We start from the raw sequence: 24558 nt of genomic DNA on the forward strand, positions 1-24558 counted from the left end.
CTCTATGCTCCTAGACTCAATCCACCGCAGATTTTTGAAATTTTTGTCGTTTAAACTGGATGGAACTTATCCAGAAGTGGGCACCAGCCAAGACGAGCTGCTTGCAAGACATAACATAGTTGCACTTAACATTAGAAGAGAGCACATTTGTCTCAATTTTTTAGATAAATTACTCAGCAATAGGATCGACTGCTCTAATTTATTGGCTCAGATTCCGTTCAATGTCCCACGCATATGTTCAAGATATGAAATTATGTTCCGGCTCCCAACACCTAGAACTAACATTTTGCGTCGTTCACCACTCTTCATAATATGCAGTCTGGCCAATCATAAATGGGATTAAATTAGATTAAATCTATTATTTGTATTATTACATTTTAAATTTATATTAATTTTCGTTATTTTTAGTGTAAGAATACCTGCATCTATAATTTCTTATTTTTTGTAACAATATTTATTTTTGTCCTGTAACTGATAACCTCGTTGGACAATAAAAATTATTATTATTATTATTATAAAGGTTGGATGACGAAAGATTCTTTTACTCGTCGTTTGCGTTGATTGCTATTGTTAATCGACACAGATGACGCTCTTACTAAGGCCATTTTGGTCAAACCTTCAGTACAATAAACTTACTTTTCATAATTACTTTTCTTTTTTTGTAACTTAAATTTTGTCACTAGTGTTCAGAATAACATCGTTTTTAATACAGAAGTTTAAATTTGTGTTCATTTTGATCTCAAGCTTCTCAAGAAATGCAAATGTGCTGCTGTCATTTTTTCTAAAAGTTTAAATAAGATTTTATTAAACCTCTTCAGAATTTCTGTTAAAAAACTTTTGCAAGGAAGACAATGATGTACTTACTAACTACAGGAAAAGCATAAAAAAGAAATAAAAGATATAAGATGCAGACGACATGTGAAGTTATTCGGAACTTGTTTCGGAATCTCGGAGCAGAGTGAAGTTGTATTTTGCCTAGATTTTTTTACAAATATTACCAGCTGAACACTTATTATTTATAAATTTAATAAAAAAATATAAGAAATTTAAATAATTATTTTAGTGGGTACCCAAAGTGGGATATTGATATAGTAGGGTTATAATAAATAAAAAATAATGTAACACACGATTAGTGATTTTTATTCCAACCCGGGTGTCGACCATATTATAGTCATTTTCAGGTGGCTTACAGAAGTTGTCAAAAATTATACTGAAATATACATTGTAGACATTACGACAAAGAATGAAATTTAAGAAATCAAAAAAATTTTTAGTCAGATGTCAAAATTTTACATTTTACATTAAAATAAAAAATTACTTATTGTGTAGTGTAAATTTTTTATTTATTGTAACCTTATAAATAATTTTTTTTTTCTAATGCCCAATCTTAGGCTCTTAGAGTAACTCCAAAAAATAAATTTACTGAAAAATGTTGAAACGAAATATCTATTAATAAAAGAGAAAAAAATGATGTCATCAGTTTTTCCGAAACATATCCTTTCTGCAAATAACAATACTAAATAGTAAACTAATTTTTGTGTAAAAAAAAACAGTTTATTGTAAAATCGTTTTTACAGAAAAGTTAATAAGGTCCATTCAGAATTAAAATCAATTTTCAAATTGTTTCAACGTTGACAACTCCATTTAAAATTAGTCGTCCAGGTATCGTTCCTAACACAGGTTCCTAAGGAAATGAGGCAGAGTTCCAACCAGGGTTAGTCAAGCGGCATAGGAGAAACGGTTTATTAAATCATACTATCAACATGCGGCGCCACGTGCGTTATCTATGCAGATTTCTGTAAATTTGGGGTACGTGGCACGGTCGTTTTGTTGTTTTGTGTTTAAATAAGTCCAGCTCGTTTTTAAATAAAAGCTTCTCGTTTGTATCTTTAGCTCTTCAATTAAAAGTCAAGCAAATTCGTGGATTTTATTTTATTTATTATAGTTGATAAACTTGACTTAATTAAATTCATTAATGTAAAGTCGAAATTATTATCCGCATTGTATAATAACTTCGCCATTGTTATTCAGCAACTCGCAGCCTCATAAATTTATGCAAATTGAAGTTATTGCTTCGGAGTTGGGGGAGTGTGCCGTAGAGGAGCTTTAATACATATATTTATTTAGACTAATTTACTTCAGCAATACCGTGGGCAGCCTACTTTCTTCAAATTGTAATTAATATACAGCGTGATTCTTAAACACACCGACAAAGGAAAAAAGGAAAAATAAAAAAAAATCCGGCTACAGAGGCGATTTTAAAATTTTTTGCCTAAATTTAGGGTAGACATTTGTCATAGTGGAAAATTTTATCCAACAAAAAAATTCATAACTCAAAAACTACAAGTCGTAGAGCAATGCGATTTGTTCCATTGAATTCAGCGGCTCATTTTCTGTATTATACGAACTTTTCATGAGATTTAAAAATTTGATTTTTTTGCTAAAATTCCCTGAATAATAACACTTACCTTCAAGAAAGTGAAAAAATTATTTTTTTTTAAAACTCGTTCTAGTATACTTTTATGGACTTTTATATACCTTTACATCCCTCAAGAGTTGTTAAAAGTCCACAAAAAGTCCATATATTCGATTTTTTGATGTTTGATTTTTTCAATTTTCGTCGCAATTTTTGTCGATTTTGGGTACCCGGAACATTTCTTGAGCAATAGCTCCGGAACTATCAGAGATATCGTTGGAAAGCTCTTTAGATTATCTATTTTTTTCAAAAAAGATTATTGTTCTCCGACTTATAGTTTTCGAACAAATTGCTGATAAATGCAAAAATTGGTGAAATTTTAAAAAATTCATAACTAAAAAACTATTCGGAATTTGGTAAGAGCAATGCGGTTTGTTCCATTGAATTCAGCGGCTCATTTTCTGTATTATATCAACTTTTCACGGGATTTAAAATTTTGATTTTTTTTTGCTAAAATTTCCTGAGTAATAACACTTACCTTCAAGAAAGTGAAAAAATTAAATTTTTTTAAAACTCGTTCTATCATAGTTCGTACTTATTTATGCCTTTACGACCCTCTAGAGTTGTTAGAAGTCCAAAAAAGTCCGTATGTTCGATTTTTTGATGTTTGATTTTTACATCAAATGTGTATTGAATTTGCGTAAACTTTGAATGGACCATTTATTTCAATTTCAACAACCTGTAATCCCTTAATAAAAACCACAATTTTTTTAGTCTTCATTTTCACGAGGATAAAGTTCGGAACGATTCGTCCGACTTTCAGCGGTTTCGTAATTTTTCAATTAACTATTTCAAGTGTTGTGCACTATTAAGTCGCACATGTTTCGTTACAAACATGCAATGAAGCTGATACTCGATACGTTTTTGAGTCCCAGTGGCGTTTCTCCTTCCCAAAATAAAATTTAACACTATAGTTATTTGTTTGAGACAAAAAATTCGACCAAAATTGCGTATTACATTTGCAGTTTAAAGTAATTATTTAAAAATGTTCTATTGCTATAAATGGATAATTGTATTTCCAAACCGAAAGTTACAACTTGCTTGGCTACGCCACTGCTTGACCCTTGTTGTTCGGCCTCTGCAAGATCGTGCAAGGCATGTCTTCTAAGAATAACGTCACTAATGCAACCCAAGACATGTGAGCCGTATATCATGTCCCCTTCCCAGCGTTTTGCTCTTTTTATCCAGACACTTAACTATTATATTCAACGTGCGCTCTCCCCTGCAATAGATGCCAGTCTTCGTCATGTCTTTCATGAGTTAATACGCTCATAAGATGAATATCGATGGAGAAGAAAATGAAAGTGTGCCAGTTTTAGTTTTTGATAATTTTACAAGTAGTTACAACGGAACGATCTCTCAAGAGCAAGCCCAGGAATGGATAGTCGCCGCTTATTTTGCTCTGCAAGCCTGCGGCGGTGTTCTAAACGTGCTTCATATTTTAGCATTAATAAGAAGCAGGAGAAACGGTAATTAATATTTCTCACATAGTTGCTCATAACACTGATTTAGAAATCTGCAATTAATTAACCGATTTTAGGCATTTTATCCCTAATCCTGCAAATTTCATTCGCCGACTTGGCCGCTCAGTACGTGGGAGCGACCGAAATCCTGACTCTGCGCCACCAAAGCTGGTATTTGTCCCCGGAATTTTGCCCCTTTTTCAAAGGGACCGAGGTCCTGGTGAACACTCTAACAATCTACTTGATAATCTGCTTTAATTTTCACGTCATTTCCCTCTGGAATTTGCACGAAACGCACGGGAAAAAAAGCAACAAGAACCCGCTCACGTCATGCGACAAAGACGACTCCAATGAGTGTCTCGTCACCAAGCAGGAAAACGCAAATCGGCTGGTGACCATTGATTACAGCAAACGCAAAGACGACGTCTCGATCGTCTTCCCGGTCATTTTCGTGTGGATTGTGAGCCTGTCGCTCAGTGTTCCGAATTTTACCCTGGCGTCGACGCTCAAACTCAAGCAAAATTACACGCTGTGTGCGGTCATAGACTCTTATTATGGACAAGTTTTGCAACACTCGCTTGTGATTTTTAAAATTGCCCTGCCGGTGTTGTTACTCTTTTTGTCCCTCGTTATCCTAACAATCAAACTGACGCAAACTTCGACCAGCGACATCGAAAATGTGCTAACGAAGCAAATGTGCGAAATTCGGAAACTCTTGATTTTTGGAATAATTCTCACGATTGGCTATTTCCTGACTACGTTTCAAAGACAGTTTTTGCACTTCATCCACGTGCTTTCGCACACTTTTGGGAAAAACACAGTCAATAGTTTCAAAATGCCGCCACTGTATAACAATTATTTAAGTGAAACAAACATCACCTACCTTGCGATGCTACACTACTTTGGCTGCTCGCTCCGAAGTGTTTTATGCCTCGTGTTGTTACCGAAATTTCCGTATTTAATCAGGAGTAAGGTTTTTACTTGTTGTAAAATAAAAGAGTGAAATAAAAAATTAAGAACTGTTGTAATTCGTTTGTAAAGGAACAACGACATATTTAATATCGCGATTTTGCGTCTTTCGCAAAACATCGGCCGCGTGTTGGAGCTGGAGCGCACAGTCAGGATGCGCGCTTCCTGGAAGTTGCATGCACTCCTGTTCGAAGATGTACGCCAGACCGTTCAAAAGGTCCAAGAAGCCGAGCGAAATTGCGGCCTTCCGAAGTCGATTCAACTCCTAAATTTTTTATAAATCACGTTCTCCAAAAAAATTAAATTACCTTATAAAACTGTTGGGTTTTTTCGGGCAGTTTCCGGGCATGCCTCAGAATCTTCTGTATGTCGCTCTGGAGCCCGGCTTGCCTGATCCAAACCACCCCATTCTGCGAGTAGCTCCTTTTTTCCTGCGGACGTACCGGGAACGCCCCCATGTGTTCCTGGGGCGAGTCGATGGGCCCCAGATTATTCAAATCGCCCAGCCAGGGGACAACATCCGATCCCGGCGTCAGAATGGTCAACATTAGATTAGATTTTTTCTTCGAGTCGGCCCAAGAGTACACGAAACCGAACCAATTGTCGGCCAGAGTCACCAACGCGGCCATGTTTTCGACCTTCAGGGCTCCGTGCAAGAGGACACAGAACGAGGGGACTTTGCCCTCGTCGGTTGCATCGTCGTCTGTTAGGTCGATTTCGGTGGATAATGGCAAATGGTCTTTGTTGGCACTAGCTGGGAGGACCAAGTGGCGGCTTACGGCCATTGGGGACCCGACATCGCTTACAGAAATGAAGCCGCAAACCTCGATAAGGTCTGATAAATTGTAGGTTTGGTAGTCGAAGTCGGTGACTTTAGTGTAGGGCTAAAATGGGGCTTTTTACTCCCGGTTTTGCTTTAAATCATCCTGTACTTACGACAGGGGCCGGTGAGAGGATTATTTTAGACTCGAGGTTACCACACTTTAGGGTGCCTTTGAATGAGGTGTACATGTCTTCGGCTAATTTTTGAAACATGTTGACCACCGTGGTCTCGTTTAAGGGACCATCGGGGATTGAAATTGATCCGTCATAGCCGGTCAAATCGACCAATCGCTGATATAGCGACTTTGCTACAATTTTGTGTTACTACAATTATTAAATAAATGGGTAAGTGCCGTACATTTGGCCAAATTTGGGTCATTCGGAGGCGCGATGCAGACAATGTGGAGTTTGGCGGGGAATGAAAATGGTACAGGAAAGGGGTTTGCAGCCGTTCGTTGGTTCAAACTAGCGAAGGACTCTTTCAGAGACATGGCGCCTAAACCGGTACTTCCATCAGTAATTAGTATTATCTAAAAATAGCCGATTTGACATTATTGAAATTCCGTGCGGCGGCACCGGAGTTTATATTTAGTTTCAAATAAAAAGTTGGATACCTGACAAGCTGTATTATTTCCCCATTCGCCTAAAACCAACTGATTAACGCCATGGAGAGCCGTTTCGATGCATGTTTTGTCGTAGTCGTCGATATTGAGAAGCTCGTTTTTAATGAGGCTGTAATCTCTGGTAAAGGGACATTTTTCCTCATAAAGTGAAGAAAATGCCATCTGGAAATTAATTAACTGAGCGTTGAATCGCGTTTTAAGTATTTCTAGTTTATCATTGTTTTTTCAAAAAGCCGATATCGTATATTTATAATTGTGCCAGAGAAAATAAAAAATTAAAATTCGACAAAATCAAAGAGACCAAACGGCACACTTAGGTGGAAAAAGGAGTATGTTCAGCAAGTGTGTAAAGAGCTTTAAAAGGTTTTCGTGAAGCTGAAAAAAACAAGCCAAGTACTTTGTTCTTTCTTTATTTCATAAGAACGTTTTAAGTGGAATGATGGTCAGAAACATTTTATTTTTCAGTTTTCCAATTTTTAAAATGTGTCGGAGTGTTTACACTTACTGCCATAAATATGATGATTTCTTGCTAATTTATTTAATTTATATTACCAGTTTAAAAAAGGCACTGAAACTAACTTTTTGTTTATTTTTTTTATGAACCAATAAAATAATAATAATTAAAACTACGATATGTTTGAGCCACAACACATTTATTTGACTCAGTAAATTTTTTAAACCAACATGTGCCAATTCAATTATTGCAAAAATTTCGTATTCAGAGAAACAAAGATTCAAGTTTAACTTAATTTCTCTAACAAATAAAAACTGCGATTTGAAAAATACCACAATCGAGAATTAAACTGCTTTAGTTATGAAAATAATTTTTAAATTATTTAAGAACGAGAACGATCTAACTTTCACATAATAGCTGCGAGAGCCATCTCACTTTTAGTTTTTTTTTGAGTGAAAATATCACGGTCTCCGCCTCTGAGTCTACCTACTTTATATGCAAATAATCGACGGGCTTGGTGATTACTGATTATTCCATAAAATATCAATAAAAACCATAAAAAATTAGTTTCGCCCACAAAGAATTATTTTAACAAAAAAATACCATTAAAAGTGGTCGGGTTAGGGTATAATTACACGGAATTTTGTAATTGGTATTACAGAAAAAGATAAAACTTTATAAAAAAATAAAATTTCTTTATTAGTACGTTTCTGCTACTCTGGCCGAGAACTTTTAAATTATTTATTGGATAATTACTATGTATTTCTTGTACCAAAAACCCTTTATACTCTTGCTTTGCAAAATAATAATAGAAAGCAAATATTATTATTAAAATCTAATTTTGAATTTAGAAATAAATAAATAAATAATAGCCCAAGAATATAGTACTTTATTTCATCTTTATTTCCACGTTATCGTAATAAAATTAGAGGTTGTGTGGACAAATAAATACGCTTGAGTTGAAGATATATCTTTATTACAATTACAATAGTCAATAACGGTCTAATTACATAATTAAAGACAAAACAATTTGCTTTGTTAGATCACCTGTTCGGACAAACAATAAATAAGTAGAATTGCAAACTACATGAGTTTCGACGTTATTTGCTCGCAACAGCCGCTTGTGCCGCTTTCTTCGCCTTAACAGTCTCCACTAGCTCCTTATATCTCTTCATACACTCCTTCTTACTCCTATTCGGAATACACTCAGCAATTCGATCCCACCGTTCCGCAGTTGACGCAGGATAAGTTTTCAACGCTTGTTCTAGAAGTTGTTGCTCTGTGGTCGTCCACGCCGTTTCCTGCTTCCCCTTCACATCACCGTTCGCAACCTTCTTACTATCTCCATTCAACGTAACCTCATCCAACTTTTTCGAAATCCCGGACTCATCCACGTTCAGCACATTCCGCTTGTCCTTCTTGAAATTATCAAACGCTTGCTTATTCGCAACTTCTTTCAAATTATTCTTCGAAAAATCGGTGTTTTGCAAGTCCTTGGCTTTCGCCAAGACCATCTTCGCATTAAACCGCGCACTCGAATTGAAACTACCGTGCTGATTGATAAAATTCGCCACGACGTCCCACCTCTGATTGGTCCCAGCAGGGAAAAGGTTGACCGCTTTCACCAACAGCTGGATGTTTTCCTGGTTCCACTCGGGAACGGCCTTCATGATAACGTCTTTGTTGTTATCGGCGTTCTTCTGCCGAGCGGCTTCGATCACTTCCTGTTTTTCTTTCTCATACCGGTCGTTCATTTCTTTTAAAGCTTTGATAAATGCCGGCTTTCCGCTACTATTCAAACTCTTGTTCAAATCTTCGAGTTCCGACAGCGTAAACATTTCACAGATTGTCTCAACTCCGGTCATGTTAGCCAAATTTTCGTCGCCATTCTCCGCGTAATAATTGTTAGCCTTGCACAAGTCTCTCAGTGCTTTGCGTTCTTTCTTCAACGCCCGTTTTTGTGCCTCCCTTTCCTGTCGTTTGGCCTCAATCCGTGCACGTTCTGCTGCTTCCGCCTGTTCTTTCAACAACTGGGCTTCCCTTAAAATCCGTTCTTCCTCCTCTTTCTTCGCTTGCGCGGCGGTTTGTTTCGCTCGTTTCGCCGCCAATTTCCGGTCTTTCTCTTCTTGCTTAATTTTCGCAATTCTAGGGTCGTTATTATAGGCTATATCAACTAAAGAGCGAATTCGTGACATCTCTTCTTTTTTCTTCCTAAGACGCTCGGCTTTGTTCAATTTATCGACGTATCTTCGCTCGTCACGATCTTGGCATTTCTCCTTATCTTCCTCATCTTCATAAGAGTATTCGCGCCACGATTTGAAATCGTACCAAAATGAGTAAAACCTCTCCACTTCTTCCCTACTCGAGTCAGGCCCGCCCAGCTTAGGAACGTTCGTTTTTTCCGACCAACGTGAATTTAAATCGAAAAAGTAACTAAAAGTCTCGTAGAAATCCTTCTTCAAGTCGGCCCCACTGGGAACATTGTTATCAAACTCGGGATCGACCGAGTCATAAGACCGTCTTTTAACTGGATTTCCTAGAGTTTCGTACGCCATTGTGATGCACGTGAAATAGTCATCGTCGGCTTTCACTTCTTCGCCCAGAGCTTTCCGCTTGTCTGGGTGGTGTTTTAGCACTTTTTTGCGATAAGCTGTCTTGATAATCTCCTCGGAGGCCCTGTACCTCAGTGTGGGGATCCCGAGCACTTTGTAGTGGTCTTGGCTCTTCCATTCCTTCGGGTCTAGGCTTCGCAAGTATTCCACGTCGTCTTCATAGACAACAGTTTCGGGTTTCAGCTCTTCGGAGACCTCCTCCTTGGGAACCTCAACTTTGAGCTTTCTAACTTGATGGGGGGCGAATTTTAAGTGTTTTTCGTTCCCAACGGTTTCGAACACGAAGCGGTAACGAACCGCTACCGTGGTGCAGCCGTTTTTCGCCAATTTGACTTCACACATTGCGACCTAACCTCGTCACGTGTAGGACATAAATGTGGCTAATAATCTCGGAAGAGGTCCGCCAAAGTTGGGATAGGAGAGGACCTCGCGTAAAAGTGTTATACGTGAATTGGACCGGAATTTCACTCTTGGGGGCTTTATAACACAGTTAAAACACGGCACGAATTTTCCCGCATGGTTAACGTCAAAATCGAAAGGGAAATTCGCGGTGTGGTGTTGGCGTTCTGGCACAAACACGATCGCCAACATAACATAATGTAACCTCAATTTACTTAAACGGACTTACCAAGGAGATGAACTCGAGCCTGGAGTGGACACTCAAATGGTCCAGGAAGGCATTTATGCCCAAAACGGCCAAATGCTTGCGCGTTTTTTCCAAATTCTCGGTGATCTGGACCGGCCGTGTCATGGACAAAGACACGTCTAGGAGTAACACTGTCGGCATTTTGGCCCCAGAATTACACACCAACTAGTTTAAATGATCACTCAGACATTGTTTTTAACTTAAAAACGATTTTGTGTAATTATTTTGAACATGTTTACATTGGGGCAGCTGACTCCCCAGTTGTCAAAAGACGAAAGTAACACTAAAATCCCTAGGCAATTTACAAAAATTATTATACAATTTTCCACGTTTTTGGTCCAGTTATGTTCTTTATCGTAGGTTTAGGCCTCGGTGACTGTAAGGACATTACAGTGAAGGGCCTGGAAATAGTCAAGAAGTGCGAGCGCGTTTATTTGGAAGCTTACACTTCTGTCTTAACATGTGGGGCAGAGGCTTTGGTAAGGATCGATTTGTAACGAATTTGTTTATATTTTCGACTTTAGGAGGAGTTCTATGGGCGCAAGTTGATCATAGCTGACCGGGACCTAGTGGAACAGGGGGCTGATGACATTCTCGAAGGGGCCGATAAGTCGGATATTGCTCTCCTGGTGGTTGGGGACCCGTTTGGGGCCACGACCCACACCGATTTGGTGTTGAGGGCCAAACAGAAGGATATTGGGGTGGAAGTGGTACATAATGCCTCAATTTTAAATGCTGTGGGGTGTTGTGGTTTACAATTGTACAGTTTTGGGGAGACTGTCTCCATTCCGTACTGGACGAAAACGTGGCAGCCTGACAGTTTTTTTGATAAGGTAGAGCTAAATTACAGGAATAAATTACATACTTTGTGTCTACTGGACATAAAAGTTAAAGAACCAACTTTGGAAAGTTTGACCAAAAAGAAGAAGGAATTTATGCCTCCACGTTTTATGTCCGTGGCGGAAGCGGCTCAACAGTTGGCGCAAATATTGGAAAAAAGGAAATCTGAGGATAATATTTTGGGTACTGAGTGAAAAATTATTGTAAATTGTGTTTATTTTGTATATTTTTTTCAGTTTCTGGAGCAAGTTTGTGTGTAGGTTTAGCCCGAGTTGGTTCAAAGACTCAAAAAATTATCGCTTGTAGTCTTCAACAAATGTGCTCAATTGATATAGGTGGTCCTCTACATTCTCTAATTATTACAAGTCCTGAATTACACCCTCTTGAAGTTGAATATTTGGAACAATTCAGAATAAATAAATAAGCAAATCAGTTGCATTTTTTTTATTTCCTTTCAATAAGTACCTCAGTGAATTACAAACGTCTTAGTTGCATAATAAAAATAATTAATCATAACATTGATAATAAAAACCCATTTTGCCGGTCGCTATGCAATCCCAAGCAGGAGCATAATATTTGGTTGTCTATCCACAACAGTAGTGCAGCAAAAATTAAAGTGAAACACCGAAAAAATCGTAGAGTTTAATGATTCTGTATAGTTTGGAATAACATTCATGTTTTAGTTTTGAATAACTTAAGTTTGTATGTTAAATAGGATAAATATGTTTTGTATACCTTTTTTAATTTTTTCAATTTTTACCCCATGTTGTTATGTGTAAGATTCGTTATAATAAACATTCTGTTATTAAACTGTTTATTATTATTTACTAAAAACCTTTTCAAAATAAAATTAAAAACAAGAAATATTAAAAAAAATAAAATAAATGAGACAAGTTTTCTCTTTATCTCTAAATCGTCCTCGACAATCTTTTTAGCACGTTTTCCTGAAAAATTTTGCGTTCGTTCTTCGATATTTATTTCTGGATTTTCAGTGACAGTTTTCCATCCATTTCTACATAATCCATGAAAACAGTGTTTGTTTTTTGCATCACCACTCTTTCCGTTCCCGTTCCCGTTCGCTTTCCCGTTCCATTATAGAGACGTTTTTATCATATTATTTTCTAATGCATCTATTACGATACAAAAATATCTCTTGTTAAGAGGTGTCCGCTAATAATTTTTTGAGAGCAAAGTTTATGGCCTGAGCAAACACAGTCGGAAAAATCTCCTAAATTTATCTAAATTTATATTTGCTTCACAATTATCTTAGTTATTTTTGAACACAGCTGTCTCATGTTAACCTTTCACTATAAAATTTAAGATAAATGATCTGTAAATATGTGCATAGGTTTTTTAATCTACGTTCATATTTCACAAATTTTGTCAAATCTTTTTATTTCTCTTTATGTCCCAATAAATTTTCAAAAGACAAGTTCCACAATCATTCTAAACAATGATGTTTACTAAAAATCTGCAGTAAAGCAGCGTGTTTTAAATAAATTTTCTTTAAAAAAAAATTGAAAACAAATAGAATTTCTTTCCCAAACGTGGGTTTACTACAAGACTTCGTTGCTAGCCCGTCTGCTAGAAAAATCAATAGAATGACGCAGTAAAACTATTGATCTCAAGAAAAACTTCATTCTTATTTACCCATTTTGTGTTTAAGATCATATAAAATACATGTTATTAGTGTTGTTAAGTGGTTTATTTTCAATTAGTGCCTCAACAGTCGAACGATTATTACGAAATAACGATATAAACTCAAGCGTTCATACGTGTTTCATATTCAAATAAGTGTTACGGTATAATTTCGATCCTTAATGAGGGTGAATAATCCTTGACAATCGTCCTTTGCAAGGACAAGTCCGATTAGTTGCTGTTTCACCGTAGACGGAGCGGTACAACAAAAAAGAAGCACTAAATTTTATTGCAAATATTTAATAAACAGTGTTAAATAAAACCAAAATGCAAATGGCAACGTCGATAGAAACAGATACGGGAGAAATGATAGTTAAAAGAGTGAGTGTTCCTGTGGGACTGGAAGAATTAATGGAAGGTTTAACAAAAGAAGTTTTATCAAAAAAGCCTAAAGACATTTACTTGTTTGCGTCTGAGTATTTCGCCCATTTACTGAATCTCCGCGAAAAGGGATCTCTTAAAGGTAAAATATTTTGCGCAAAAATCCCTCTCTTTATTTACTGCATTTTAGCAACAGTCGGAAAAAGAGCTCAGTCTGTTACAAAACAAATTCCGGCAAATAATTTAGGAAAAAATCTGAAAATTAAATCGAATTCAGTAGACGCGGTTAAAAACCTTTCCAGGCAAATTAGTTTACGATCGAGTTCTCCTGCAAACAAAACTTTGACTACGAAAAAAATAACATTAGAAGACAAAAATGCAGAAAAAACTAAATCATTTCTCAACAAGCGCAAAGCACGTAAAACCTCAAAGGATAATTCTTCAACAAGCTCTTCAAGCAGTAAACAACAAAGCGTTGATGAGAAAAGTGAGAAGAAAACTCCGCGTTCTAGAGAGCGCTCTGTTAACAAAAATGAGGAAAAGAGCACGAAAACACCTCACAAACGCAGCCAAGAAGGAGTCAAACAAGAGAAATCAGCTAGTAAATCAAAAGTTGAAGAGAAAAAGAAAGAAGTGACCAAACATGTTCCAAAAGCAGTGAGCGTGGAATCATCCACAGAAGATAAAAGTGAAAATATGAAGAAAGACGTCGAAATTATTGACAATAAAAACCCAGAAGATAACTGTATCGGTTGTTCTATGACAACTGACAGAGCTACAGACCTTCTTGTTAAAAAAACCGATAAGGAAGCTGAGGTAGCAACAGCGATATCACACGTAAATGAAGAAACAGAAGCAACGAGTAACAATCAAACTGACAGTAACAACAATAAAGAAATCGAAGAAACAGTAAGTTCCCTTGATGAGGTGGATAGTAGTGTCTTCAGTCAAATTACTGGAATAAAGAAGAATGAAGTAGAAAAGAAAGAAAGTATAAATAAAGCTGAAAGTCAAGAAATTGAGAAAAGTGAATTAAATAAACAAGATATGATTGATTCTTCCAATGAAGAAAGTTTGAACAAGAAGAAAAAAGAAGCAGAAGAAAAACCTTCAGATACGATCTCATCTGATTTAGTTTCGAGTGTATCTGAACTACAGGAAAGTAACGAAACAAAATCACTACAAAATAAAAAGCAAAAAGAAGAAATTCAAACGCAAGAAATGAACAAAACAACAACAAAAGCTCTTAGTTCAACTGAGGAAGATGTTACTTCGAATTTAAAAACTGAAAATGAGACGCAAATGAAACATTTACCCGACAAAACAACAAATGAAACTACAAACCAAGAAAAAAATAACAGCTGTGAAACTGAAACTGGAGTGAAAAAGGATGAAACAAATGTATTAGATAATAAAGAGAATACAAATGATAAACATAAAGCATCTTCTGAGAAAGATATAAAAAATACTAAAAATGAGGCAGATAGTACAAGTTCGAGCAAGGTTATTTATGAAACTGATAAAACAGAAAATTTGAAAGAAAACGTTGAACATGAGAAAGCCAAAGATATTAAAAGTTCTAGCAAAGATGTGGATGAAATTAATGACAAAGAAAATGAAAAAATATCTGTCGAAAGTAATAAAGAAAATGCAAGTGAGAATCAAGAAAATAAAAAAGAAATAGACGTTAATAATACAACTCAAGACAAGAAAGAAAAAGTTCCTGAAGAAATGAGCAAGTTGACCAAAATTCCAACACCACTAATGCCAGCCAATAACGGAAATGTTCAAGAAATAAGTAAAGAAAATAAAATTAACAAACAAGAACAAAAAGATGTGAGATCAAAAGACAGTATCAAAATCAAAAATAACAAATCGAAATCTCTCTCACAAGAGAGTTTGAAAACTAAGGACGAGAAAGCGGCTCGAAATGTGAAACGTGTTAAGTCCGTGGATTTAATAAATAAAAATCAACTAGAAGCGACGAAATCAAAAACTTTTGTGAAAACAAATAAAACACAAAATAATGAAACTACGAAAGAGTCAACTGTTGCTCCAGAAAACAAAAATGTGAGAAAAAAGAGATCAACATCGGTGGAAGTTCCAAAGGAAACAAATTTGAGCAAAACTATTAAACAGACAAGTTTCGATTCATCCAAGCTTCGTGAAGAACTGAAACAAGTGGACGAAATAGGCAAAGTAACTGCTTTCAAAACGAGTTATAATCCCTACATACTAAGACAGGAAATTAAACAAGCATCTCAAAAATCCGAAGAAAAAAATCCATTTGAAACTATTGCTAAAGATGTAACTGCAGCAATAAAAATACAAACAGCTTGGAGAGGGTTTACTGCAAGAAAAAAGACAAACAAATTACAAAATGATAGAAAAAGTACAGTCGACGAAAATCAGAAGAAGACGGAAGTTACACAAGGAACCGATAATAAGTCTGCATTTGAAGATATTGCTAAGGACGTAGCTGCTGCAATAAAGATTCAGTCAATGTGGAGAGGATTTCTAGCGAGAAAAAAGAACAACAAACTAACTCAGTCTAGCAAAAATGATAAAAAAAATAAAAATGAGAGTAAAACAGTTAAGGGACTTGAAGAAATAGAAAAGCAAAAAGTTACACATGCTTCTGAAAAAATTGAAGCTGAAGAAACGAATACTCCGGAGAAAAGAAGTGGGTTTGAAAGTATTGCCAAAGACGTTACTGCGGCAATAAAAATTCAGTCAGTGTGGAGAGGATTTCTTTCAAGGAAAAGGAAAAAACATGAAGAATATAAAGCAGTTCAAGCGGTAGACATCAACAGAGAGCCAGAGAAAAAAGATGTTGAACAAACATCTAAAGAAAATAAAATCCAGGACAAGAATAATAAGCTAGAAAACATCGTGAAGGATGTTGCAGCTGCAATAAAAATACAATCGATATGGAGAGGATTTCTTGTAAGAAAAAAAACTAAGAAATCTGATAACGACATCGAACGGAATGAAAACACACCTAAGGTAATGGTGGATAAGGAAATAATCAACAAAGAACAAAAGGTTGACCCAAGTATTGAAACCAGTAACGACAAACAAAGTAATGAAGCGAAAAGTATTTCTGGAAATGTTGATGAAAATGAAAATCGGAACAAAAGTAAAAGGAAAGAAGAGCACCAGGAAACTAAAGAAGTGGAGAAACGTGACAGCAAAATTAAAGACGACGAAAAATCGGACAAAGTTACTACTTCGGCACTAGTTATTGCTGAAAAAAATGATAAACTTGTGGATTCTAAAGAGAAACTAAATAATTCTGAAGGTTCTAGTACAGGAAATGCAAACACCAACATTAAAACAACGAAGAATTTTGTTAAAAGCGACGTGGAAAGTTCGAAGAATAAAGAATCTGTTGCAAAAACTAGTGATGAAAACAATTTAAACCAGGTACAAATAAAAGACGTAAATGAAAATGTAACGCAAGAAAAAGACAACACTAAAGAAAAACTAGATGAAAAAATAGAATTAACCGACGTGGAAACTTCTTCTACAACTGATATTAAAAAAGATGAACATGACAAAACTACAATAGAAGAAAATAAAACGCCACAAAACAAATTCACTGACGACAAAAATTCTACAGCTGAAGAAGGAACAAAAGTAAAAACTACCGAAGACGTAACGGATGTTGAAACGCTAAAATTAAATGATCAAATGAAGCCAGAAAAAGAGAATGGGCATGAAAAACCAGAAAATAAGAAAATTGTGAGAAAGGAAAATAAAGCGGAACAAAACAAACTCAGTAACGACAAAAATTTTACAGATATACAAGAAGAGACTAAAGTAAAAACTACCGACGATGTAGCAGATAGCCAAATTCAAAAAGTAAATGAACAAACCAAACAAGAAAACGAAAAGGACCAAAAAAAACCCAAGCAAGAAAATAAAGAAACAACGAAAAAAGAAGATACAACGGGTCAAAACAAACTCAACGACGTCAAGAAATCTACAGTAATACAAAAAGAAACGAAACTGGAAACGATCGAAAAAACTATTGAAAATGTAAGAAATGATGAAATAAAGCAAGGAACAGAAGACCAGAAACAATCCAAACAAGAAAATGAGAAAACTGCGAAAACAGGACAAAACAAAGTCAGCGACGTCAAGAAAACACCATCACTACAAGAAGAAACAAAATCAGAAATGAAACAAAAAACCAATAAAAATGAGATAGATGATAACAATCAAGAAAAAATTAATCAAATCAAGAAAGAAAAAGACAATAAAGACGATAAAACAAGTACACCACAAGAAAAAGAAATTATCGATGCAACAAATACTCAACAGTTAAGTAGGATAGAAACAGAAGAAAAAAATGAAATAAAACAAAACGAAAATGGTATTAAAAGTGACAAAGAAAAATCAAAAACAATCAACAGTTTGTCTTCTAATGAGAAAGATATGAAAGAAGCAAGGAATACTACTGTCAACGAAGCAAAAAAGGAAAAGAAAAAAGATAAACAAGAGATTAGCAAAGAGAAACAATATTCTGTTGAAAAAGAAAAGCAGAATGTCGAAAAAATTAAACCGGAAAATGGAAAAAATCCCAAACAAATAGATGCAGATTTTAAAAACGAAGAAACAGATAAAAAAAATTCTGCGGATCAAAGTGACCAAAATAAAACGGAACAGGGTGTAGAAAAAAGTACAAGTAAAGTTTCGTTGCAATCTACAAACAAAAGCGATCATAACGAATCAACAACAAAAAATAACGAGTTAAGCACAAATAAATTAAATGGAACAGATTCCGAATCAAAATCAAATAAAGAGACAAATATAGACAAAATCAAAGAAGTAACCGCAGACAAATCTCATGAAATACAAACGACGAGAAATGAAAAAGAAGTTAAAGTCGGAAGTTCTGTAGATGCTACAAATGTTGAAAGCAAGAAAATTAACGACAAACAAGAAAATCACGACAAAAACAGCAATTCAAAACAAGACAACTTGAAAACAAAATTAGAAAATACAACAAGCAATGAAAAAGCTAAGCTCTTGGTTGAAAAAAGTGACTCTAAAAATCTTCCTGATAACAACCAAAGTGAAAAAATAATTAACAAAAATTCAACCACCAGCGAGAGCAATTCTCAAAACACCAACAAAAACTTGCAAAACCCCGCTACTAAAGAACACAAAGAAAAAATCGACGAAACACAAGGACCAGACAAAGAAACAAAAATTGAACCCAAATTACAAGAAGAATTGCTAGTTAAAAAAAACGGAATGAAACTTGACAAAGAAAATAGTAAAAAGATAGTTAATGAAGAAAAAACAAACGCGATGTCTATGGCTGATGCAGTTTTGAAAATCCAGGCCCTGTGGCGTGGTTTTAGAGCCAGAAAACAATTTGAAAGAGTTTTTGGTACATCGGTTAAAAAAGAGGTTAAAAACAAGGAAGCATTGGAAGCCCGAAAGATGGATAAAACCAAAGCTATTTCAAAAATTCAAGCCTTGTGGAGAGGTTACCAAGTGCGAAAAGGAATCAGAGAATTTGATAAAAAGGTAAGTATTTTGTTTATTTACAATTCATCACACCCAAAAAATAAACAATTTAGTTATCAGAGCAACAACAACCGGCGGAATGCGATGAACTCCCTTGGCATCGAGGATTAAGCGATGACGCTATTTTTAAGGCCGCTTGTAAAATTCAAGCTGGTGTGAGAGGATATATGGTTCGGAAAAAAGGAAGCTACAATAAAGGAACCTTAAAAAGTATTACCGAAGAACCAACCGATGAAAAACTGTCCGACGAACAAGTTTTAGAAGCACTGAATCAATTACAAGAAGTTCCCGAAGAACCTCCTTTTATAAAAGCACACAAAAACCCCGAAAAGTCCGTTTTACCTGCCAATGAACCCAATAAATCAAACCAGTCACCACCAATTTTAAATAAAAATGAACTTGGCAGCAACCTAGAAAAAGCCAAAGTCTCAATTAACGCTACAACAGGAAATGAAATTCCTAAAAATAGTACAACTGAATCCAAAGAAGATAATAAAACAACCGAAAACGATGTCGAATTTATTGCCGGGGAATTAAACTCTTCCACTGCAAATAAACTCTCAGACTCAAATTCCGCTCCGTTAATTGACGATTCTATTTCTAATAGTGTCGTAAACAAAGCCGAAGTTGACCCAATTTCGCGCGAAGAACCTGGGTATGAGGACGCACCCACGCGTCCTGTAACATCCAACAAAAAGGAAAAGGGGGAAGATGATAAAGAAAAGAACAAAAACGACGTAAAAACAGAACCTGAGAGTCAAGAATCCTCGCACTCTGGAGATTCTATCGCTAAGAAAGAATTTGCTGACGAAACTAACCAAAACTTATCAGAAGAAGCTGGAGAAAAATTACGTCCAGGAGAGGACGAATTGGCAAAAACTGTTGATATCAACGCTGAAATTGCCAAAATGAGTAAAACGGTTTTAGAAGAAGAAATTGAAAACTATAACAAACATTTACAAGAAATGGCCGCTAAGAATTACGAAGAGTTTATTGATACCAGCACTTTAAAAAAAGAACCTCCTGTTGAAAAAGATAACAAAATCACAAGTGAATTTAAAAATAACGAGTTAAATAATAAGTTAAACAAGTCTTCTCTCGAAAATGAGATTGAAAAGTCTACCAAAGTTTTGCAAAAAAATGTGTTGGAGAAAAAAGATATGAGCACTGAGACTGAAATACATGAAGAAAACGCGGCTGCAAGCAACGTTAAAACAGAAAAAGAAATTCTGCGTGTGCACATCCCTCTGAGAGAGCTGTCCGATATTAAAGAAGAAGATACGGACGACAAATCTCCAATAGATGCGAGCAAAAATTTGGACACAAAAACCCGGAAATCTCCAACCACCACAATCAGCCTTGTCCACACCGGAGAGCTCCACGACGCCATCGCCGTGCCCATCCCTGTGACACCCCCAGGAGGCCAAGCATCACCCCCAGGTCTGGTAAACACAGGAGAACTCCACGATAACGTAGTCCCTTTATCCGTCCAGCTAAACGAAGCTCCCCCAGGTCAAGTATTTGTTATAATAGTAAGTGGTTTTCACCAACCGTTCATTAGTCAGCACGAAATCATTTTATTATTCTTGATATCGGAAAAGCACACAAACCCTATATCTTTCAACAATTTCGCTTAATTGCCAACGTCCATTACGTCTGTGTTATTTGAAGGAAACAGAGTTCTGGCATGACACAAATAAAACAAAACTAAAAATAAAGTATGTATATCCAGTGTTAGATCTTCGGGTACAAGAGAACACTTCACCATTAGTAAAAATAGACGATTTTTGAGCCTTCGCTATCGTCATTTTTACGTCATTTGTCAAGCAAGAATGTATTTTCACGAGATTATTAATAGCCATAAACCTCCCACAAAGATTTTAATTAAAAAGAAAGTCGTAACATGGGCGTCCAATATCGGGGAGATTGAATCATGTCCACGATTTACAACTAGTCTGGTATTTTATTAACATAGATAAGATCCAATCAAATTAATTTACCCGATAAGCCACTCGTGTTACAATCGCAAATACTGCAACTATCAATTTATTTGTTTACTCTAAATAAAACTTTATTAAAGTTGTTTTCGTCGCTTTTATCACTCCGATTGTGAGTGACTGACAAAGGGATGTTTGAGCCCAAATTTTCCCGGTGCCATTTGCGAAAACCGCTCCAATTTGCAAAACATTTAATCAATTGTGGCTCCAGCTCTCTAAAATTACGCGTCTGGTCGCTAATTCCCACTTCCAGGAAGCACCTCATCCCCGAATTGCCAAAAGGTCTTAAAACACTGGGTGTTTCGATGTTTAGCAGGTGCTGAGGTCCTGACGTCACCCGTGTCTAACTCAATCACCACCGAGGCGCAAGCGTCAAATAAAGACGCCTCAACATGTGAGGCTCAGCCAGACAAGACAACGCCGTCGTCAGATAGTATGGAAACAGAAAAACGAAACAACGCATCGATACAGAAGAAGAGCATGGAAGCCGAAGCCGCCACCAAGATCCAAGCCGGGTTCCGGGGCTACCAAGTGCGGAAGCAACTGAAGAACAAGGTAAAGTTGCGCTTTTTTAATTAGCTTAATTGAACCAAACACTAAAAATAATTGGGCACTGGTTTGTAAACCAAAGTATTTTTGTAGCTTTTTGTTTGAAGAATTGGTCGCGTTTGTGTTCGTTGCCGCGTTTTACGGCGCTTTTACAGCGCTGGGCCTGAAAATGCTAATTAATTTGATTTATCTTGGATCCGACACTGAGCCAGACAATTATTTAAATTTGCTAAATTTAGGGCTTTACGGCCCATGCCCGTTTTTCGATTTATCTTACTATTCGAAAAAATGTTAAAGTTTCGTAAAGCTGTTTAAATAGTGCTATCGCAAATACAACACGAAAAATAAATACATATTTCGAAGTGACTGACTTGTGAACTTTACTTTTAAAACGTTAAAAACATCAAAAACGTAGATGTTTGTGTTAAATAAAAATCTGCATACTCATAAATAATTGCAATAACAAGTATTAGACAAGTATTAAACAATAATTAGACTAATTTATTTCATTACTTCTGTATTTTATTTACCTATTTCTGCATCCAACATCGATCAACAATTTCATAAAATTTATATGATTCAGAATTTAATGGAAGTGCCGCGACGTATCGTTCTTTTACGTTAAAAAGTTTTAAAATAAATTGTTTTAAAAATAATATTTCTCCAAAACAAAACAGCAAAACACGTTCAGGAACAACAAGCGAGTCCTATTTCTGTATGGAATATGGAAAATAGCGAATAATTTTCACGATGCTTGTGCTATTTCCGGAAAAAGTGGTGACCTTCACAATTATTAAAACACGAAAAAATGATAATTGAAGGCATGTTTAGTTGTGCTTAAAGGTAACTGGAAAATTTTAAGATATTCTCGAAAATAAATGATTGCATCGTTAAATTATGTTTTCGAATATACATGTGTTATATCACTCAGCCGGCGCTGTTGGCAGTAAACTTTTAAAATCTTTGATTTACTAATTTACTTAAACCTTTAATAAATTCAAAATGTATGCGCTGTATGAAAGGCCAAGCAATAAAAACGTCACGTGGATTTGTAGACAAATCATAAGCCAAAATCATTGCTACATTTACTTAAACAAACACTGCTATTAATTTATTACCAACACACGAATATTTTCTTAAAGACTCACACACTGCAAATCTTTGATTATTGAAATGGTTTTCCTTCCTGACATCATTATCTGGTGCTTTTATAATTAGTTGCTGGTGTGTTCGAGTACTTCTTATATTTATCTGTCTTTTCTGCCAAGAGCATAATTCATTTTCCTAAATTAAATTGTTTACAGCGTCAATAATTAGACGCGATTTAGTAAAGAGGTTCAATAAATAGCGAAACGCTGCGCATAAATCAGTTCGGGTTAAAAAATGTTGCAGCTAATTTATTCATTGCTGAAGCAATAAAATTCGGACCATGCACAGTGGTATCTTTTGAGATTAGCTCGGCTTACTTGAGCATTGTTTCCAGTCAACGAACTGGTTTTCCCAAAGTTTTGGGAGAAAATTCTACGTTGCGTCGGAGCAAAAATGTTGCATTTTTCCACCACTATGCTGCATTTTTTGGACGTGACCCAAAACGAAGATCATAACTCATGCCAAAACACATGGAATTCGTTCTACGTTCGAAAAAAATACAAAAGTGCGCCCTGTTTGCCTGCTTCTCGAATCGCGTCGATTAATAGCGACTTATAAATAGGTCGATTAAATTCCTTGATAAACAATCGCCGCAATTAGGGCACATGTGCGAATGTGGGTTAAGAGCATGCCGATTACCCTAAGCCCAGCAAAGCCACAAAATAAACATGTTTTTAGAGACTTAAAGTTTTTTTATTCTATGGTAAAAATGTCTGTAACTGTATTTGAAACTCTGAAAAAATATGATTTTTAATTTTTGAGGTACTGTAAAAAATACTTTTAGATAACTTTTTCTGCGTACATGGATATAAGGGGAAAAACAGGATTAGCAAGGAATCTTTGTGTTCTAGGTCAGCGCCCCCGGAGACATATCCAACCAGCGGCGCTCCGCCCGCCGCAAGAGCTCCGGGAGGTTGGCGGACTCCGGAAGGATAGCGCAGACCAAGTCCAAGTCGCCATCGGACATTGAGGAGAAATCCGCTGTGAAAATTCAGGCGGGCGTCCGCGGATTTCTGGTGCGCAGACGACAGAAGAAGCAGATCCAAGGAAAAGAGTCATCGTAAAGTTCACGAAAATAGCACATCGCTTTTTAGCCGACAGTTTCATCATCACGACCATGAAAAACTGGTGCAAGTTCATTCATATAAATATTTCCACAATGTAAATGATGTGATTTCGTTTATTTGTAATTGCAGGCTATTTTCGTTAGTATTAACCTCATTCGATATTTTTCGGCTCGCTAGCATTTCTAAAAACGGACTCAAAAGCACGATCATCGGCCGTCCATTCATCGATTAAATGCACACATAAACAACATTGTTTATAAAGCTAGTAGACTTGTATGTTATGATTCCAGTAATATTTATAATATTTAAGCACTTTCCAGATAATGACGTATAATTAGTGATGATGAATGAGGGTACACAAATTTTAGTTTATCCAAAAATAACTTTATTCTAGATACCCGTAAGGAAGTCACATTTTATTGTAATTAATTTTGCTCAGACAAGGACGAGGATAGCGAGATATTCGTTTTTTATACATGAAAATGTGTTATTGAACGTAGTTGGGTTGGAAAGGACGGTAAATAAATTGTATCTGTTTTTTTAGTTTTAAATTGTTGACACACTACTAGTATTTATTACATAATAAAAATAAAATACTGTATTTATTTGTTTTCTGGAATTATTTAAGTCGGAAAAACTGGTATGTGTACAACTTATTCATATTTTATTGTTAATGTTTAAATTACTAAATACAAGAATCTGTATTTATATTTTCTTAAGTTAGGTCTAATAAAAAATGCAAAAATTAGTCGTGTTTTATTAACTCCATGAAGTAAAGGCACAATTTTTTTAGGTATCGTAGGTGTTACATTAACTAAATTTTTAGTAATTTCTAAACAATAAATAACTAAACAAATAATCAAAGCCGAGACCCCTCGAATTATACAAGGTGATGCTGTTAAAAGTATTTTTTGCTCTTAGAAACTAATAATTTCACAAAAATCAGCTATAAAAGCAAAAGCTATAGATATTAAAAAAATTAAAAAAAAATAATTAATCGAAATTTTATAATGATAAAATAATTCTTAGTGTTATTCTAAACCAGAGGACGCTTAAGTAATGTTTATTTGTTCAGAAATTAGCTGCTTGCCCTGAAATGAAAAAAAAACACAATATAAAAGATATTAGTTTTATTTTGATCTATTTTTAGTACGCTTTGTATTACTGGTTTTCTACATGATCTTAGCATTTGCGAAATAATGGAAGTAAATAATTCAAAACAAAAAACATTAATAATACAAATATAGTAAAAACCTCAAAGTAGTTACTCCAATAAATCGATTTTTTGTAAAAAAAAATTCATAAAAGTGACACAATTTATTTGTGACTCA

General features: G+C 35.6%; 5 protein-coding genes across 7 annotated transcripts; 3 read left to right on the forward strand and 2 right to left on the reverse strand.

Annotated features, from left to right (window-relative positions):
• The first annotated feature begins 3615 nt into the window (after positions 1 to 3615).
• LOC103313174 (hypothetical protein) lies at positions 3616 to 4963 on the forward strand. Its single transcript, XM_008195739.3, has 2 exons — positions 3616 to 3945; positions 4017 to 4963. The coding sequence occupies exons 1-2, from the start codon at positions 3753 to 3755 to the stop codon at positions 4940 to 4942; spliced, it is 1119 nt and encodes a 372-aa protein (XP_008193961.1). The 5' UTR covers positions 3616 to 3752; the 3' UTR covers positions 4943 to 4963.
• IntS14 (Integrator 14) lies at positions 4945 to 10206 on the reverse strand. The gene is made up of 6 exons (XM_008195749.3): positions 10048 to 10206; positions 6345 to 6515; positions 6089 to 6260; positions 5845 to 6038; positions 5217 to 5792; positions 4945 to 5173 (listed from the first exon to the last, which is right to left on the reverse strand). Exons 1-6 carry the CDS (start codon positions 10204 to 10206, stop codon positions 4952 to 4954), a joined length of 1494 nt encoding a protein of 497 aa, XP_008193971.1. The 3' UTR covers positions 4945 to 4951.
• On the reverse strand, positions 7767 to 9956 carry LOC103313180 (uncharacterized protein). The gene has a single exon (XM_008195748.3). The coding sequence runs from the start codon at positions 9759 to 9761 to the stop codon at positions 7908 to 7910; it is 1854 nt and encodes a 617-aa protein (XP_008193970.1). The 5' UTR covers positions 9762 to 9956; the 3' UTR covers positions 7767 to 7907.
• A 195-nt stretch (positions 10207 to 10401) lies between the features above and the next one.
• On the forward strand, positions 10402 to 11337 carry Dph5 (Diphthamide methyltransferase). Its single transcript, XM_064355347.1, has 3 exons — positions 10402 to 10544; positions 10590 to 11088; positions 11142 to 11337. Exons 1-3 carry the CDS (start codon positions 10410 to 10412, stop codon positions 11327 to 11329), a joined length of 822 nt encoding a protein of 273 aa, XP_064211417.1. The 5' UTR covers positions 10402 to 10409; the 3' UTR covers positions 11330 to 11337.
• Positions 11338 to 12526: 1189 nt separating this feature from the next.
• LOC655574 (repetitive organellar protein) lies at positions 12527 to 23975 on the forward strand. 3 transcript variants are annotated; one of them, XM_064355425.1, is made up of 5 exons: positions 12542 to 13066; positions 13115 to 18465; positions 18519 to 19977; positions 20776 to 21017; positions 23012 to 23975. In XM_064355425.1, exons 1-5 carry the CDS (start codon positions 12871 to 12873, stop codon positions 23222 to 23224), a joined length of 7461 nt encoding a protein of 2486 aa, XP_064211495.1. In that variant the 5' UTR covers positions 12542 to 12870; the 3' UTR covers positions 23225 to 23975. The 3 variants fall into 3 exon arrangements, with proteins under 3 accessions (XP_064211497.1, XP_064211495.1, XP_064211496.1); XM_064355426.1 differs by having other exon boundaries at positions 13121 to 18465; XM_064355427.1 differs by lacking the exon at positions 23012 to 23975 and having other exon boundaries at positions 12527 to 13066; positions 18519 to 19997; positions 20776 to 21006.
• Positions 23976 to 24558: the final 583 nt, after the last annotated feature.

Source organism: Tribolium castaneum, chromosome 3 (assembly GCF_031307605.1).
Source record: "Tribolium castaneum strain GA2 chromosome 3, icTriCast1.1, whole genome shotgun sequence".
NCBI classification, from domain to species: domain Eukaryota; kingdom Metazoa; phylum Arthropoda; class Insecta; order Coleoptera; family Tenebrionidae; genus Tribolium; species Tribolium castaneum.

Bases quoted from the DNA above. Each gene is read 5' to 3' on its own strand.
- LOC103313174 (XM_008195739.3), top strand. From the start codon at position 3,753: ATGAATATCGATGGAGAAGAAAATGAAAGTGTGCCAGTTTTAGTTTTT. The intron at 3,946-4,016 runs GTAATTAATATT...AACCGATTTTAG, and splicing joins AATAAGAAGCAGGAGAAACG to GCATTTTATCCCTAATCCTG.
- LOC103313180 (XM_008195748.3), bottom strand. From the start codon at position 9,761: ATGTGTGAAGTCAAATTGGCGAAAAACGGCTGCACCACGGTAGCGGTT.
- IntS14 (XM_008195749.3), bottom strand. From the start codon at position 10,206: ATGCCGACAGTGTTACTCCTAGACGTGTCTTTGTCCATGACACGGCCG. The intron at 6,039-6,088 runs GTACGGCACTTA...ACAAAATTGTAG, and splicing joins TGACCCAAATTTGGCCAAAT to CAAAGTCGCTATATCAGCGA. The intron at 5,793-5,844 runs GTAAGTACAGGA...GCCCCATTTTAG, and splicing joins TCCTCTCACCGGCCCCTGTC to CCCTACACTAAAGTCACCGA.
- Dph5 (XM_064355347.1), top strand. From the start codon at position 10,410: ATGTTCTTTATCGTAGGTTTAGGCCTCGGTGACTGTAAGGACATTACA. The intron at 10,545-10,589 runs GTAAGGATCGAT...TTTCGACTTTAG, and splicing joins CATGTGGGGCAGAGGCTTTG to GAGGAGTTCTATGGGCGCAA. The intron at 11,089-11,141 runs GTACTGAGTGAA...TATTTTTTTCAG, and splicing joins ATCTGAGGATAATATTTTGG to TTTCTGGAGCAAGTTTGTGT.
- LOC655574 (XM_064355425.1), top strand. From the start codon at position 12,871: ATGCAAATGGCAACGTCGATAGAAACAGATACGGGAGAAATGATAGTT. The intron at 13,067-13,114 runs GTAAAATATTTT...ACTGCATTTTAG, and splicing joins CGAAAAGGGATCTCTTAAAG to CAACAGTCGGAAAAAGAGCT. The intron at 19,978-20,775 runs GTCAAGTATTTG...TTCGATGTTTAG, and splicing joins GCTAAACGAAGCTCCCCCAG to CAGGTGCTGAGGTCCTGACG.